The sequence below is a fragment of the Mandrillus leucophaeus genome, unplaced genomic scaffold (assembly GCF_000951045.1).
Source record: "Mandrillus leucophaeus isolate KB7577 unplaced genomic scaffold, Mleu.le_1.0 Scaffold711, whole genome shotgun sequence".
In the NCBI taxonomy this organism is placed as follows: domain Eukaryota; kingdom Metazoa; phylum Chordata; class Mammalia; order Primates; family Cercopithecidae; genus Mandrillus; species Mandrillus leucophaeus.
In genome coordinates, this window is record NW_012107709.1 from 252,892 (window position 1) to 269,720 (window position 16,829).

Genomic DNA, 16,829 nt, shown 5'->3' on the forward strand with positions numbered 1-16,829 from the left:
TTCTTGAAGAATATTACAGTTTTTCTTCAGAGAAATGGTTATCCACAGGACTCTTGACTTTTACATTTATGCTTTTTGTCATGAGTAGCTTATGAAATATTACATAATTCATTTAAAATATATCAAGAATCAGGGAAAAGCACTTCTAGCAACATTACAAATAAAATTCAACAGAGTAAGTGGTGTTTTATCAGTCAATCTTAACCAAGGACAATAATTTTCCAACACTTGGGAAAATTATGAACTCAAGATTTAGGCTTGTAGAAGAGTTTACACATCTGTATGTCATTTAATTGACCAATTTCAGTGATTTTAAAACATCTGTGCTGATGCTACTGCATTTATAATTGTATGTCTACATAATCCAGTGTTTTGGTTAGGAGACTCTTTTAGGGATTCCGAGAATTAGGAAAACCTAGGTATGGGTTACACTTCAAAAACGTGTAGCTTTGTAGCTACAGGTTAAGTCATTTAAACTTTCTGAGTCTTCTTTGCTTCATCTGTGCTGTAGAGAAATAATAATATTCACCTTTTTCCTTCATGGACGTGACACATCGAGCGGAGGCATGGACCTCATAGCAGTACAACCTGCGTTCAAATCCAGACTTTCCCCTCTGCACCAAGGCCATGCAAGGCCTTGGATATGCCCCTAAACCCTCTGAAGTCTCATTTTCCTCATCTGTAAATTTAGAATAATACTCACCTAGTAAGATATGAGGATTACAGAAAATGTATGTAAACATATGGCACTTATTAAGCTCTCCATAAATGGTAGCTATTAATGCTTATGGACATATTTGGTAAACTACATTTTATATGTATGGTATTATTAACCTGTTTCCTTAGATATATAATTTCCTAGTGACAGACTAAACACATTTCTGCCAAATAGTAGTCTATATATATGAATATATTTTCCCTTAAGTTTTAAAATCTTGCTGTGATAGTCTTTTTGTGAAATTTGTTATGAGACCATGATATTAGCAAAACTCGAAACAATGAGATCTTTTTCTTTCTTCCTCCTTTGCTGTATTTCAGTCTATAGTCTTCAGTGAATTTTCAATCCATCCATCCATCCATTCATTCATTCATTCATGCATGCATTCATTCAACAAACACCTACTGAAGGCTTACTATGTTACAGGATCTATGCTAAGGGTTATATTTCAGGAAGAATTAGCCTATATATTTTACTACAGGTGATTTCATTAAATATGATGTTATTATGATAAATTATTTCAGTAGTATAGAAAAGTTGGCGTAATAGTTTATGTAAATTGTAAAGGGAATTAAGAATATATTTTGACAATATGTTACATATTCTTCAGAAAATCATTATATGCAATCTCTTTTCACAAAGGTTACTATATAAATTAAATACATCAAAAGCGTTGGCCAGGGGCGGTGGCTCATGCCTGTAATCCCAATCTCAGAACTTTGGGAGGCCAAGGCAGGTGAATCACTTGAGCTCAGGAATTCAAGATTAGCCTGGTCAACATGACGAAACCCTGTCTCTACAAAAAATACAAAAATTAGCCGGGTCCAGTGGTGTGTGTCTGTAGACCCAGCTACTTAGGAGGCTGAGGCAGAAAAATCATTTGAACCTGGGAGGTGGTGGTGGCAGTGAGCCAAGATCATGCTATTGCACTCCAGCCTGGGTGACAGGAGTAAAATCTTGTCTCATGAAAAAAAAAAAAAAGTATGAGGGTAAACCAAAGAAAGGAATTTAAAAATGGAAACAATTTTAAAAATAATCATAGTTGTAACTCAGTATTAAACTGTCTTTTGGAGAAGATTCTAAAGGGTTTTATATCTAGAATAACTTGAAAATGGACCACAATTGGAGACAATTGAGAAATCATTCTTTTGTTTTTACTTTATTATCCTTAACAGTCATAAGCCATAGTCTATTTCTACCAATGGAAGCCATCAGAACTTCACAAGAACTGTATGTATAAATTTCTATGATATTCTAAATCTTTTACTTTAATAATACTACATCATTATAAATACAATCATTTTTAACAGTAATTGAGTGCCTCCAATGTGCAGCAATTGCAAATTGAAAAACAAAACTACAAGATGAGCACAGCAGGGATCAGTAAACTATTGCCAGTGGACCAAATGTGGCCCACCAGCTGTTTTTGTAAATAAAGTTTTATTAGAACACAGCCTGATCCATTTGTTTACATGTAATCTATGGCCGTTTCTTGATATATTATCAGAGTTGAGTAGTTGTGGTAGAGATGCTATGGCCTGCAAAGAGTAAAATATTTATGACCTAGTTCTTTATGGAAAAGATTTGCCAACCCCTCCTTTATAATAAAGGTATTAAATGATATTTATACCAATTTTGAGTATCCACATAAATTAAGAAGGAATTAAAGGAGAGCCTGCCTTACATTCACCTCCTTTTAGGCGTATGCCTGATGCTCCACGGACAGACAAGAAGTAGGATAAATGCTATACTTTTGAAGACAAATTCTCTACAAGCAGTTCTCTCTGGACTATGGGAGCACGACTATTCCCCACTGAGATAACAAAAATTCCCATTGTTAAGCCACCAAACAAATGCCTACCAGAGTTGTATAATTTTCCTTCCTTTTAGGAGCTGGCAATTTTAGCGTATGACTCATTTTTTGTTGTTGAAAATATTGTGATTCTTAATATATGAATAAGCATCACAACTAATTTAAAATAGCTATTATTGTTACAATTAAAAGAGAAGAAAACGCACATGTGTTACCTGTGTGTTGTTCTTCAATCCAGACTTGCAAATACATGAAGAGGAGTAGCCCAGCTACTCCAAATATCAGCACAGAGAGGAAGACTTGTTTGGGGTTCATGACCATTTCAAATGGCTGCATTTCTCCTCATTTCAGAATCTGAAGACCACAAAATTTGTTTTCCTGTAAAACTTCAGTCTTTTCTTGTTCTCTAAGGGCCCATTCCATAAAGTAACCTAGAATTTTAAAAAGAAATCTACATTGTACATGTCTGCTAACATTAATTCTCAAATATGGTACAAATATGCACTATCTCAACAACGCTGAAGACAAAATGTGCACACCAATGCTCTGAAGACAGAAAAGACTCTAGAAGGTGTTCTTAGAATGGCAATTTTCTATTGCATACTTTTATGTTATCTAAGGAATGTATTATCCTACAGTTTATAAGTAACATCCTAACATTTAGTTAGGCAAAGTCTGGCCAGACTTCAGTCCTCCTATATTGTTAAGTGTAAAGTAAGGTTTGGGATAACTTAAAATAATTGCGAGTAGGAAGAATAACAGAATGGGTTGTTAAAGGACGGATTTTGAAAAACATGTTTGTAGAACGTAAGGAAAAATCACCTCCTGTGTTAAGAATATATAAAGTTCAAAAATGGAAGGTGTACTCTATCATTTTTCTCTCATATAAAGTAACAGATTTCTCCAATTTAAAGGGCACATTTAAAATACTTCAGAAGAATAAAAAGAAAAATATTAAAAGGTCAGGGTTCAAGGACCCCTCCCACAATAACATGAAATCACTGAAATCTACCTCAGATTACAGAAATCTACCTCAGTAATAAAGAGCTATTTTATTTTTTAAAAATACTGAAAAGACTTTCTTTTAGAACAATCTCGTTTAATCTTAACTTTTTATTTAAAAAAAAATCACATCCATTTTTGAGAATCTGATGAAAATGTGAGTCCTCTCTTTAGAAAAGTATAATCACATACAAAATCTTGCATAAAACGGCAAAGTGTTCATGTACCTTCACTGAAACCCACATTAAGAATCCCCCTTCCCCAGTGAGAACACATGGATGCAGGGAGGGGAACATCACACACCAGGGCCTGTCAGGGGATGGGGGCAAGAGGAGGGAGAGCATTTGGACAAATCCCCAATGCATGCGGTGCTTAAATCCTAGATGATGGGTTGATAGATGCAGCAAACCACCATGGCACAGGTATACCGATGTAACAACCTGCATGTTCTGCACATGTATCCCGGAACTTAAAGTAAAATAAAATAAAAATAAACATAGAAAAAACAAACAAACAAAAAGACTCCCTGTTCCCAATGAACTGCCACGCAAGTATGCAGTAACCTGCCTGGTGAGCTCACCTGGTGAGCAGCCCTGCTAATGGGACCAAGGTCATGGCTTTGTATCTAATGCTGGCCAGAAACCCTGGCTCTGTTCCTTGGCCACAGAACACAACCCCTCTGGGTGAGCTGAATAAATGTTTCTTCAGTGTGAAGATACCATGCACATTGCTGCATCAAAAAGTTATCTCTTCTATTCCATTGCCTCAAAATCTTTGAGGAGAGTCTTTGAGGGAAAATACTGATTTTGACTGTTTAGGAGGTGTTTTATGGGGTGCCAGTTAAAAGTTAAAAACTGCTGTGGGAAATTGCTTGTCTGGTTAAAGGATAATATTTAGGTATTCTTGGCAAAACCAATTTTCAGGGCTGGTGAGGTGACTCATGCCTGTAATCCTAACACTTTGGAAGGCTGAGGCAGGAGGACTGCTTGACCTCAAGAGTTCAAGACCAGCCTGGGCAGCATGGTGAAACCCTGTCTCTGCAAAAAATAAAGTAGATTTTAAAATTAGCCCAGCATGGTGCCATGTGCCTATAGTCCCAGCTACTGGAGAGCCTCAGGTGGGAGGATCACTTGAGCCCAGGATGGTGGAGGCTGCAGTGAACCATGATCAGGCCACTGCACTTCAGCCTAGGCAACAGAGCGAGACTCTGTCTCAAATAAAAAATAAACAAACAAACAAACCAAAAACCAAACTATAGCTGATATCCATGATACCACATTTAACTTTGTGGTGATAGAATTCCTTATCTCTTAAAGGAGCTCAAAAAGTGGCCTCAGAAATCAAAACATGAGATGACTCAATGGGAGCCCTCCTGTCACCCCTGAGTTTCTATAGTCCTTGGGGCTGGCATTTCCCTTGAGCCTGAAAGGCTGTGGTTGCAGTGAGCTGTGACTGTGCCACTACACTCCACCCTGGGCAACACAGCAAGATCCTGTCTCAAAAAAAAAAAAATACAAAATAAAAAACCAATTCTCACACAAATGGGCTTCAAAGACAATATAAGAAGTCAGAACTGGAAGTGAATATACTAAGTAATTAGAATGATTTCTTGATTAGGAAAAAAAACCCACCAAACAGTTAAAAGTTTTTATGCAGAATGAAAAAAATGTCATGTCGTGAATACTTCTCTTCTGTTTTTTGTTTTTGTTTTTTTTGTTTTTGAGATGGAGTCTCACTCTGTCACCCAGGCTGGAGTGCAGTGATGCAATCTTGGCTCACCGCAACCTCCACCTCCCAGGTTCAAGCAATTTTCCTGCCTCAGCCTCCCGAGTAGCTGGGACTACAGCTGTAAGCCATGCCCAGCTAATTTTTGTATTTTCAGTAGAGACTCAATTTCACCATGTTGGCCAGGCTGGTCTTGAACTCCTGACCTCAGGCAATCCGCCCGTCTCAGCCTCCCAAAGTGCTGGGATTACAGGCATGAGCCACTGCCCCTGGTCTGAATACTTATTTTCTTTATATTTTAGCTCTGACCTGGAAGGGGCCAGGGTAAGAGCTATTTGTCAGCGCTACCTAAGATGCTTTCTCAAATCCAATTCTCTGAGTTCTCTGAGGAAGGGGCAACTGTTTAACACTTCACTAGTGCTTTTGAGGATTTCAGGCATTTCCTTGATTCAAATAGTAAAGAAAGTTTTTAAATAAGTAGAAGAGCAGAGAGTATTATCATACTGCTTATTTAATGGGTGATACTTTCCTCTTATATTGAATCTAAACTAAAATATTACGGGTTTCCAAACATATGTAACAAAGAACAGTTCCTAAGGGAGATCTGCAATTTGAGGTGTTCCAAATTGAATCCCTCAAGGGAAGCTATGAAATGAAGCCAGCTTTCTCTTCTCTTGATGCTGCCATTAAAAAATGAACAGACATAATTCCTGGGTACATAAGAAGATTCAGATAGGAGGAAACCAGTTAAACAAAATCTAGTACTAACAAAGAAATAGTTGTTTACAAGAAGAAAGAGACTTTTACAATCTGTCTACATAATTAAAACTTATCTCAGAAGAGAAAAGGCTAGAAGAAAACTCGTAAATCAAAGCAGAGCCATGAACCTGTGGGAATGGTGGGTGTAAGAGACAAAAGGAGTACTCCTTGGGGGTTTGCAGAAGAAAATTATTACCTATGACGCTAAAAAAAGATTAAGAATTTGCCCTTCCTTTCTTCAGGAGATGTTGCTATCCTCTGACATATCCTCCTGGGTGAGAAAGCAGTAGAAAACCCATAATTGTTATTATGGCAGATGTGAGTAGGATTGAGTGATTAAAGCCACAAGGCGGAAAGACAATCTGGTGTAAAATGGAGAGATATGTTTGATTTTCTCCCATCTCAGTCCATTAACCCAACGTTGGCGTTAGGAAATGGCTCTCATTAAACAAAGGTGAGGTAGTAGGAGCAGCAGGATTGCTTCAAGCAAACCTGAAGGTCAGCTGTGATGGGAAAACACACCTATTTGGAAATCATATATCTATCTCCAAGCCTGCGGAAAAAGTGCAGACTACTGGAGATTGAAATTACTTGGAATAATGCTGCTTTATGTATGAGCATTATACATTTCCACAGCCAAAGGCTTCCTGTATTTTGTACAACTCCTTCTTCTCCCTTCCCATAAACACAATATCTTGAGCCTAAAAGGTACTTAACAACTTGTTGCATTGAATGGAATTTGGAGCTCCAATAACAAAATACAGGTAATTGATACTTTCTATAGGTGTATTTGTAAATCCTTAGTCCTAACCTCCAAATGAAGAAATACGAAGAAATACTAAAAGATAGGGTCTATGTTTCTTTGTTTAAAATATTTTCATTTACATATCTTTTTGTTTATTTCTAACAATTATGAAAAGAAATATAATCATTTCATTCTGTCATCTCTATTCCAAAAGTTTAAAAATTATTTTTTTAAAGAATTGTGGCTACAAACGGAAGTAATTTGGGACTTAAGTATAGCAATAAATTACTTGCTGAAGGCAATTCACATAAAGGAATTCATGAGTTTCCCAGTTTAGCAGACATTTATGATTTTAGGGAAGGAGTGGTGGGTTTGAGGGAAGATCGGTTTGGACCAAATGATGCAGGCAATTTAGCAGAAAAGAAACCAGGAGTCGGGGGCTTGTTGTTCCCAGATGAGTGTTCGTAGCCCACTCCTTCTCCCACTTCCATAGCAGCTGCACCATCCTCTATCTCCTTCCCACTCTCGGAGTAAACAGAGACCAGCAGGGATGAACTCCCTCCGTTTACTACCATCCCTAACAAGTTTACCTTCATCAGTCCACACCCACACATCTTTGCCTCTGTCTCTGAAAAGCTAGAGTCCTCACTTTTGCCACTATCTTTTCCAGGTTCCGGTGAAACGCAACTCCATCAACACCTCCCCAGTCCGATCTTATCCTCAACCTCTTTCCCCAGTGACTCCTTCCTCTGTAAACTCCTCCAGCGATCACCTATGTAGGTGTGTATTTACCTGGACACTGTTCTGTTCTATTGATTCAATACTATACTATTTCTTTCTTTTTTTTTTTTCCAACTTATTTTAAGTTCAGGGGTATAAATCCAGGTTTGTTAAATAAGCAAATTCAGGTAACAGGGGTTTGTCATACAGATTATTTTGTCACCCAGGTATTAAGCCTAGTACTCATTAGTTATTTTTCCTGACCCTCTTTATCCTCCCAAACTCCAACCTCCAATAGGCTCCAGTGTCTGCTGGTCCCCTCTGTGTCCACATGTTCTCATCACCGAGCACCTACTTATAACTGAGAACATGCGGTATTTGGTTTTCTGTTCCTGGGTTAGTTTGCTAAGGATAATGGCCTCTAGCTCCATCCACGTTTCCACAAAGGATATGATCTCATTATTTTTTATGGTTGCATAGTATTCCATGGTATAGACGTACCACATTTTCTTTATCCAGTGTATCACTGATGGGCATTTAGGTCAATTCCATGTCTTTGCTATTGTGAATAGTGTTGCAATGAACAAACATGTGCTTGTCTTTATGATAGAATGATTTATATTACTGGGTATATATCCAGTAATGGGATTGCTGAAGTTGTCTTTACAAACTATTTTCAGCTTTTTTTGTTTGTTTTTACATTGTATTTTTCTGAAACTCTTACTGAATGTTGACACCTTTCAATATACCTCACAAGGTTTTCAACTGCTCTGCCATTTATTTTCAAACATTCCTTTTTTCTTAAGCAGTAATCTGGGTAAATTCTTCCGAGCCATTTTGCAACTTAGCAGTTTCTCTGTCTTTATCTATATCTTAGTGTTTATTTTGCCTGTTGTATTTTTCCTAATGCCATATTTTTTATTTCTAATATTCTATTCCTACTTATTTCATATTCACTTGTTCAAGTTTCATTTTTCTTTGCTTTTCAAGTTATATACCCTTTAATTGAAAATTATCCTTTATCTCTTTGCATATTTAAAATATATTTCTAAGTTTTTGTCAGACTGCAATATAAAAGTTAAATTTTACTTGTAGTTTTGTGGCCTTTCTTAGCATTAATTTATTTATTTTAAAATCTGATGTTTACATTCATTTTAGTGAAAGGCTTTTAATTTTTTTTTCTTCCTCTTTATCTTCTTTTTCTCTTTGTCACTTCCTTCCTTATCAAACAATTTGGCAGTTATCTCCAAAATGCTCTTTGGGCTTTTTCTCAGAGCTGTTTTCCCATCGTTGGCTTGGTATCCCCTGAACCCGAGTGACATTGGTACTACTGTAGACAAGAGAGTTAGCCTGGACATTAGCTGGTTTTCCAGTGCTTCTGTGTCTGTGTCTGAGTTTGCTTCTCTAAGCCTAGCACATTCTAAACACTACAGCTCCAGGTGGAGATTGCTACCATTCTTTTACTTCCATCTTCTTTCTCATTGGGGCATAGATTGGTACCTTAGTCCCTGTCTTTGTCTTCAATCAGTGAGCCTGCCTCCCAGCTCTAACTTGGGAGTTAATCTTCTAGCTGTTCCAGCAGCTTCCAAATTTAAAGTCTAACAGGCTTACAATTTCAACCCATTTCACCATTTTTGTTAGTTTACTTCTGTTCTTGACTTTGAGTCTGGTTATGTCTTCTTGTTTTTTCATTGTTAAATTTGATCTGCCTTTGGTTTGTTTAGGGAGCAGACTAGAATACCCAAATATAAATACACTTGTCTTTCTTGACCAGAAACCTTCATGTAACTTTTCAGTCCTAATTTTCTTTGTCTGTAAAAACAAGTCAATAAAATCTGCCCTATGTTTCCAACAGCTTTACAAAATATTAAGTAAAACAGAATGTGATGGTCTTTTAGAAAACTATAAAAACAGTATGAAATGTATTATAAAGCACCTTAGTATAAATTGGCTTAAGGGGTTTAGATTTTCATTTGATAGGCTTGGTAGGCACATAAACGTTTTGGAAATGTATTGTTTCTATCAACCATAGTAAAATTAAACTGTAGTATGTAGTTTAATGATATTTAGTCAATTGTGGGCATTGGTTTATTTAAAGGGAAAGAAACTGAGATAATACTCATGTAGGTCTTTGTAAAATGTATAACAACCATAAATAGTAAGTATTTACCATATAAAGAATATAACCTTTATCATTTATTATTTCATTTACTAGTTTAGAAGTTAAATAACCCCATTTTAATCTATTTTAATATTGTGTAATTCCTGAAATTTTGTAATCATTTCTATACATTTTCACTCAATTCTCAAAAAAAGTGGGATTGTTTAAACTTTGATTTTGAGATAATTTTAGACTTACATAGACGTTGTAAAAATAGCGCAGAGTCCCTGCATACCTTTTATCCATTTTCCTCGAAGGATAACACCTCACATAAGCACAGTACAGTTACCAAGACCAGGAATTAGACAATGGTGCATGTGGCAAGCAGAATAATGAGTCCCCCAAAAGTTCCTAATCACTGGAACCTGTGAATATGTGACATTACATGGCAATGGAGAATTAAGTTTGCAGATGGAATAAAGTTTGCTAATAGGCCAACCTTAACATAGGGAGATCATGCTGGATCATCTGTAATCACAGAGTCTTGAAGAATGGAAGAGTGGGCAAAGGAGGAAGTCAGAGTGATGTGATGTTAAGAAGGACTGGACTCACTTTTGTTCATTTGAGGGATAAAGAAAGGGAACCATGAGCCAGGGAATGTAGGTGGCCTCTAGCAGCTAAAAAAGACAAGGAAACAGATTCTACCCAGAGCTATAGAAGGGACTGCAGTCCTGCTGACACCTCAATTTTAGCCCTGTCAGACTTCTGACCTACGGAACTGTAAGACAATGCATTTGCATTGTTTTAAGCCACCCAATTTGTGATAATCTGTTATAGCAGCAAAGAAAATGAACACAGTACAATGCCATTTGTAAAGTATCATTCTGAAAGAAGACAGTAGTAAAATCGCTTTGAATGGGTTAAATCCTGCTGGGATTTTTTCCCATATTTTTCAAATGGTTTCTCAGATACAGTGTTTCATGGGCTATTCCTGTAATAACTCAACTATTCACTGTGTTTTGTCATACAGAACACAGAAATATATCCTTTTTCTAGACACTAATTTATAGGTGCTTCCTTATACATCTTGTTGCTTGGATTTTCTCTATAATTTATTTAACAGGTATCTTCTACTTTTAGCTGTTGTGGTTAAGATTTAATTATAATTAAAATTTTTAACAAGACAAGCCTTTGCCTTTATATTCTTTGTTTTAGAAGAAAAAGTTTTAAACTCATATTTTACATTCTAGTATTCAGTGTAGTGTCTTTTTTTTTTTTCTCTTTTTAAGCAACAGTAGTCTATCTTTAAAGACAGCACAAGCTAAAACCAAAGGCCATTGTACACATCTGCATTAGAGACTGGAAAAACACAGAGGTTATTGCCAAATGATTTGTTCATCCCATCCCTCAAGTCTGCTTGTTCCCCATTCTAAAGATTTCAAAGTTTTAAAGAATTTAAAAGCATTAAATTTGGGTGAAAGAAAAATATTAGACATTTGTTTAAACACAGTCACAAGAATATGTAGCATGCACTTACATGCCAGTTAAGCATCATCAGGATCAATGTTAACCAACATATGTTGAGAATCATCATTGCATTAAGTAACATGTAAGGTACCTCTGGACTCAAATTATGTTTTATTAAAGAGACCAATGAAAATAGAGATAGAAGATTTTAAAGGGGGCCCTTTAAAAACTTTTTGGAGTCCTGGGATTTGTCTGTGGTGGTACAAAAAAAATGGTAATATGGGTGGACATATCTAAGATGACTTGAAGGAGTTAGTGAGGGATGTGTCTGATGAGCTAAGATAACTATGGATTGGGTAAGTCAGTTAGCAACTCAGATGAAATGATCAAGTTTTAGTTATGTCATAATTAATCATGTAAACTAAAAAGTGCTGAATAAAGCTCTTGAATAAAGACCATGATTGGGATCCATTGTGTTATAACCAATAGAAATGAGTAGGTTACAAGCAGAAAGTGGAATTAAAGGATACTGAAGTGGATGCTGTGTTGCTGCTCTAATATCCATTCTGCTCCTCTGTGTGGAAGTTACACAGTTTGGAATGGATTGCCCCCACCTCCAGCTCCAGCAATGGGCCTGATATAGTGTAATCCCAACAGTGTAATCCTATGCTCCTTGTCAAAATAGTTGGTTCAGGAATGACCACTTACATTAGTTTCCTGTGGCAGACATAAATTACCACAAATACAGTGGCTTAAAACAACAGAAATGTATTCTCTTACAGTTCTGGAGGCCAGATGTCTGAAATCAAGGTGTGATTAGGGCCACACTCCCCTTGGAGGCAAGGACAGAATCTTGTTTGCCTCTTTAGGTTTCTGGTGACTCCAGGCATGTGGTTGCGTAGATCTAGTCTCTGCCTCCCACTTCACATGGCCTTTTCCTCTCTCTTGCTTTCCCTTTGTCTCTGTCTCTGTCTGTCTTTCTTTCTCTCTCTCTCTCTCTCTATCTGTGTGTGTGTGCGTGTCTGTGTGTGTGTGTGTGAGTGTGTGTCTTTTCTTCTGTCCTGTATCTTATAAAGATACTTGTCCTTAGATTTAGGGCCCATCCAGCTAATCTGGCATGATCTCATTTTGAGATCCTTAACTTAATTACATCAGCAAAGACTCTTTTGCCAAATAAAATCACAGGTTCTGGGTGTTAGAATGTGGACATATCTTTTTGGGGTCACCATTCAACCCACTACACCAGGTGACTCAGGGTTTCCCAGGCTGCAGTGATTGTTTTGTAGGTGATCTGAGAATGAAGCTCAGAGCCTCAGTTGGTTGGTTATGGGAAGTAATATTTTATCTCCTAGTGAATGTGAATAAGAAAGCATGTAGTTCCTGCTGTTGCTGGCAGCTCTCTGACTGCCTTGATGAAAGCCAGTCTGAAAAATAAGCCAACACAGAGGAGGCTAAGCTGAGAAACCTGCAGAGAAACAGAGGAAAAGCTCTCACTGGACCCTAACTAGACAAACCCTGCCTCTGAATTTGTAAATTAGGCAAGCCAATACATTTTTATTTCTCAATTTTATTATGAAGCAATTTTAAGGTATAGTGATGGAACTAAAAATAAGCACTAGTTAGGGTACAGCAATTTTTGCAGAATAATCAGAAATAAATGAAAATAAATATGCTAACATTTCTTAAGCAGTTATTATATTCTTGGTGCTACTACTCTAAGCATTTTATATTGATTATTTAACTTAATTTTCACAATAACCTTGTTTTCTTTTCAGACAAGAAATCTCATTTAAGCACATGGTCAAATTCAGGGTTCAGGGAGAGATAAGGTAAGAGGTACGGATGGAGACAGACCACAGAGGGCCTTGGTGTCTAAATTATGGTGATTACATTTGTTCTGTGGACAAGAAGAATGAATAGATTTGTGCTGTGGACAAAGGAGTGGAATGATCAGCTTTGCTTTGGGGGAAGATCACCCGGACACGGTGTGCAAGCTGACTGAAAATAAAGAAGACCACAGGCATTCAAGTTGACAGATTAGCCATTGGCCAGGGAATCACCAGAAAAGAACTATACTAGATTATAGTACAATAGAAAAATCTTTGTCCTTTGGTTTATATGCACATCTTGCCTTGTTCTTGGAGGAGGTTTATTACAGCGGTTCAGTATGCAGATTCTGGAGCCTGACTGCCTGAATTCAAATCACAACTTGACCACTTACTAGCTCTGTGACACAGCTCATTAAGTAACCTCTATGTGGCCGGGTGTGGTGGCTCATGCCTGTAATTCCAGTACTTTGGGAGGCTGAGGTGGATGGATCACTTCAGGTCAGGAGTCTGAGACCAGCCTGGCCAACACGGTGAAACCCTGTCTCTACTGAAAATACAAAAATTAGCCGGCGTGGTAGTGCGCTCCTGTAATTCCAGCTACTCGGGAGGCTGAAGCACGAGAATCCCTTGAGCCTGGGAGGCAGAGGTTTCAGTGAGCCAAGGTCACGGCATTGCACTTCAACCTGGGTAACAGAGTGAGACTCTGTCTTAAAAGAAAAAAAAAAAAAAAGTAACCTCTATGTGCTTCAGTTACATCTAAATTGGGGATAATAAAAGCGCCTACCATATGAGGCTGCTGCAAAATAAGTTAGTACATGTTAAATATTTAGAAGAATGCTTTGCCCATAGAAATGATCTACAATATTAAGATGTTAATACCTTTATATTCCAGATGCTTAGCACAGGGACAGCTACATTGTAGGTAATCAATAATTCTTTGTGGAAAGATTGGATACTTTTACTTCAAGAGACAGTCTATTTTTAATGGTAGAGAGGTTTAGTCTTTCAATTCATGCCAATTCAAATCAATCAATAAACACCTATTAGGCCCAAATATGACTAAGGTCCTGTGCTAGAGAATGTTGCAAAGCCAAAATGAGTAAGATGTAATACCTGATCTTCATTAGAGAATATTTGAACCTATCTCTTTATAATTTGTACAGGTTGCTCTAGTTGAGCTTTCGGGAACAACTCATAACAAATCTGTTTTCTCCTTTACATGAAAGACTTTCCAATTATTGAAAACAATTATCCTGTCTACACTTAATCTTTTTTACTCCAGGATAAACAATAAATATGCACAATTCCTTCAGCCATTTCGTATGGGACATGGTTTAGGAGCATTCAATCAGTTTAATCATCCTCCCCGGATATATTCTAGTTTGTTAATGACTTTTTGTAAATCCAGGGCTCAGAAATAGATACAATAATCCAAGGATGATTAAATGGACAAACAGTGTTATGAGAATCAGCACCATATAAATGGTGGCTAAACTTGACTGCATCCACAGGTAAAATGGGAGAATAAAGCAGGTTAAATGTTAGAACCTTGGGGGATTCTTTCAGTTCACATGACATGAAAATACAAGATATAAAAAATAATTCAAAGGAAAAGATCATGAAGCAGGAAACATATTATAAAAAAACATGTGATTAAGAAACCAAGATAGGATATTATCACACAATATCCATGAAAACAAAGTTTTAATATACAGTAATAAAGAAGTACAAGGAAAGGATTTAAGGAACAGTAGGAATGAGGGTTAACTATGAAATATGGCCAAAAAAAAAAAAAGTGAAAAAAGATGAGCCCGAAAAGATGATTTTGCCAGTGTTGACAGTATTGAGAGAAAATCAAAAAGGACCAAAGGATTCTGAAGAAAGGAACTGAAAGATGAGAAATTTAGTATCCCTCCCATTAGTTTGAAATGCCAGAAAAGAAAAAGTGTATGTGAGATATGCCCTTTAACCTTAAATAAAAATAAGGTATTTTGCGTACTATGTATATAATCAATACTAATTTAAATTTTCATTTTCTGTTTCAATGATGACAGTACATGAGTTTTTCATGTTGATTAAACAGAAGAAATTTCCTTTCGGGGGATGTAGTATCATACATAAAACTGAGTGAGTTTGGTGGGGTGTTGTGACTGAAAATAGTGAGATATTCCAAAAACAGGATAATGCAGGAGAAAGAGACAGGGACAAAGATTTTTAAAAGCTTCATAGCATTACATATATTTTCAAAAGATCTAGAAAAAACCAAGTAAACAAAAATGAGCAGCCAAGCAGCATTTAAGAGTTAATAGGCAACAGAATGCTAGAAAGTCATTTTGATCTCTCCACATACTTCATATGAGTAAAAAGTAGTTCAACTTAGACTATTAGCCACAATACAAAGCAGGATGGATCAAGCTGGTTTTGAAATACAAATATTTACAGTAAAATAGCAACTTCTGCACTTAATGTCAAATAGTTAAGGCTACATCTATGCAGCAAATTATTGTGACAAATAATTTATACAAAATGTTTGGTATTGCTCAATATTAAACAGTGTCTAGATATATTTTCAAATAATATTTTTATGGTGAGATAATAAAATGTAGATAAATATAATTGTTTTGGTTATTATCTAGATAAAATGTGTTTATATGTTGTCACCTGTATATTACATTATTTCTAAATTCCCCCTTCTGTTCATCACATAACAATAAAATCCTTCTAGAAGTATTATATTCATAGAGAACCCTCCTTCCTTATGCCAGATATGTGACATAGCTATTTCTGTTAATGATTAGCAATCAATACCTATTTGGAAGATTGATTTTTTTGCTTCATCATATATTATCTAGGCATCTGATGTGTTGTTATTGTAGTGTGTCTTCTATAGAAAGAATACTGCTTTCCATACAACAGTAAAATTCAATGGCTAACATAAAACTCTATAAACACTAGAAGTCTGTGTATATTCTGAAATTAATATGATATGTTTCTTATAGATAAAGTTTGTGAGCCACGAACTCCTTGTTAGCTTCAAGCAATCACCGCAAATATTTATTAAGTTCTACTATATGCTCCCTGTCTTTCCTCTCGTTTCACATTCTAGCCCATGTGTGGTTAGCCTGCAACCATTTAATAGAGAAATAGCATGGACTAAAACAGCAGAGGTCCTAATCCAGAAATCTTGGTTTAGAAAAGAAAACCAAATTAAATCTGCAAAAATATCTACTGACAAGAAACCTATAGGAAGCTCTTAAGTCATTTTCAAAAGCCACACCAAACAGTGCTCATATTGAAATTTCAAAGTAACTGCCTAAGGTAGTTACTGAAATAAATATAGATATATAGAGAAGCCTAGAATAATGCCAGCAAATCAAAGCAGAAATAATATATAACTCTGAAAATTAACATTCCAGAAAAACAACTTTAAAATACAAAACATGCAAAAAAAACAAAAACAAAAACAAAAAACCAAAAAAGAAAACCAAAAAAATTGCATTGTGAAACTTTAAGGATACTATAAAATTATAAATAATTAGTGATAATTTTAGTGTTATCAATATGCTGGTTAATTTTAGTTAGTTAACTAATCAATGAAGAGAATTTCTAGTGAAATGGGGGCATATTGGACTCATGCATTGATCTCTATCCCTCATCAAACCCCTCTAAAATGAAAGGGAAGGAATTAGAAAAGAAATACAGTTACAAAATATATATAAGAGAAGAGAGAATTTTACAAGAGAGACATCACAAAGTTTTATAAATATAGAATGCAGACAAAGGAGTGATAACTAACTTTAAAGATCATAAAAGCTGAAATGAAAGTTTTTTCACAGATACCAATAAGAAGCAAGATGTTGTTTGCTATAAAATCCAGGAAAGGTAGACTCAGAAGAGGGAAGGCAAGAGAGAAGGCAATAGATTATCAGAACAGAAGCAAGGCAAAGAAC

At 36.2% G+C, this 16,829-nt stretch overlaps 1 protein-coding gene and 1 long non-coding RNA gene across 2 annotated transcripts in view; one reads left to right on the forward strand and one right to left on the reverse strand.

Moving 5' to 3' along the window:
* LOC105528321 (carbohydrate sulfotransferase 9-like) overlaps nt 1-3,089 on the reverse strand; it is a 142,531-nt gene extending 139,442 nt beyond the window's left edge. Inside the window, exon 1 of the mRNA XM_011965028.1 lies at nt 2,747-3,089. Within this exon, the coding sequence (XP_011820418.1) occupies nt 2,747-2,867 (121 nt within the window). The 5' untranslated portion in view covers nt 2,868-3,089. The remainder of the gene's footprint in view (nt 1-2,746) is intronic.
* Nucleotides 3,090-7,432: 4,343 nt separating this feature from the next.
* The window catches only part of LOC105528318, a 48,582-nt gene continuing 39,185 nt past the window's right edge, over nt 7,433-16,829 (forward strand). Inside the window, exon 1 of the long non-coding RNA XR_001004342.1 lies at nt 7,433-7,513. This is a non-coding gene — a long non-coding RNA (uncharacterized LOC105528318). The remainder of the gene's footprint in view (nt 7,514-16,829) is intronic.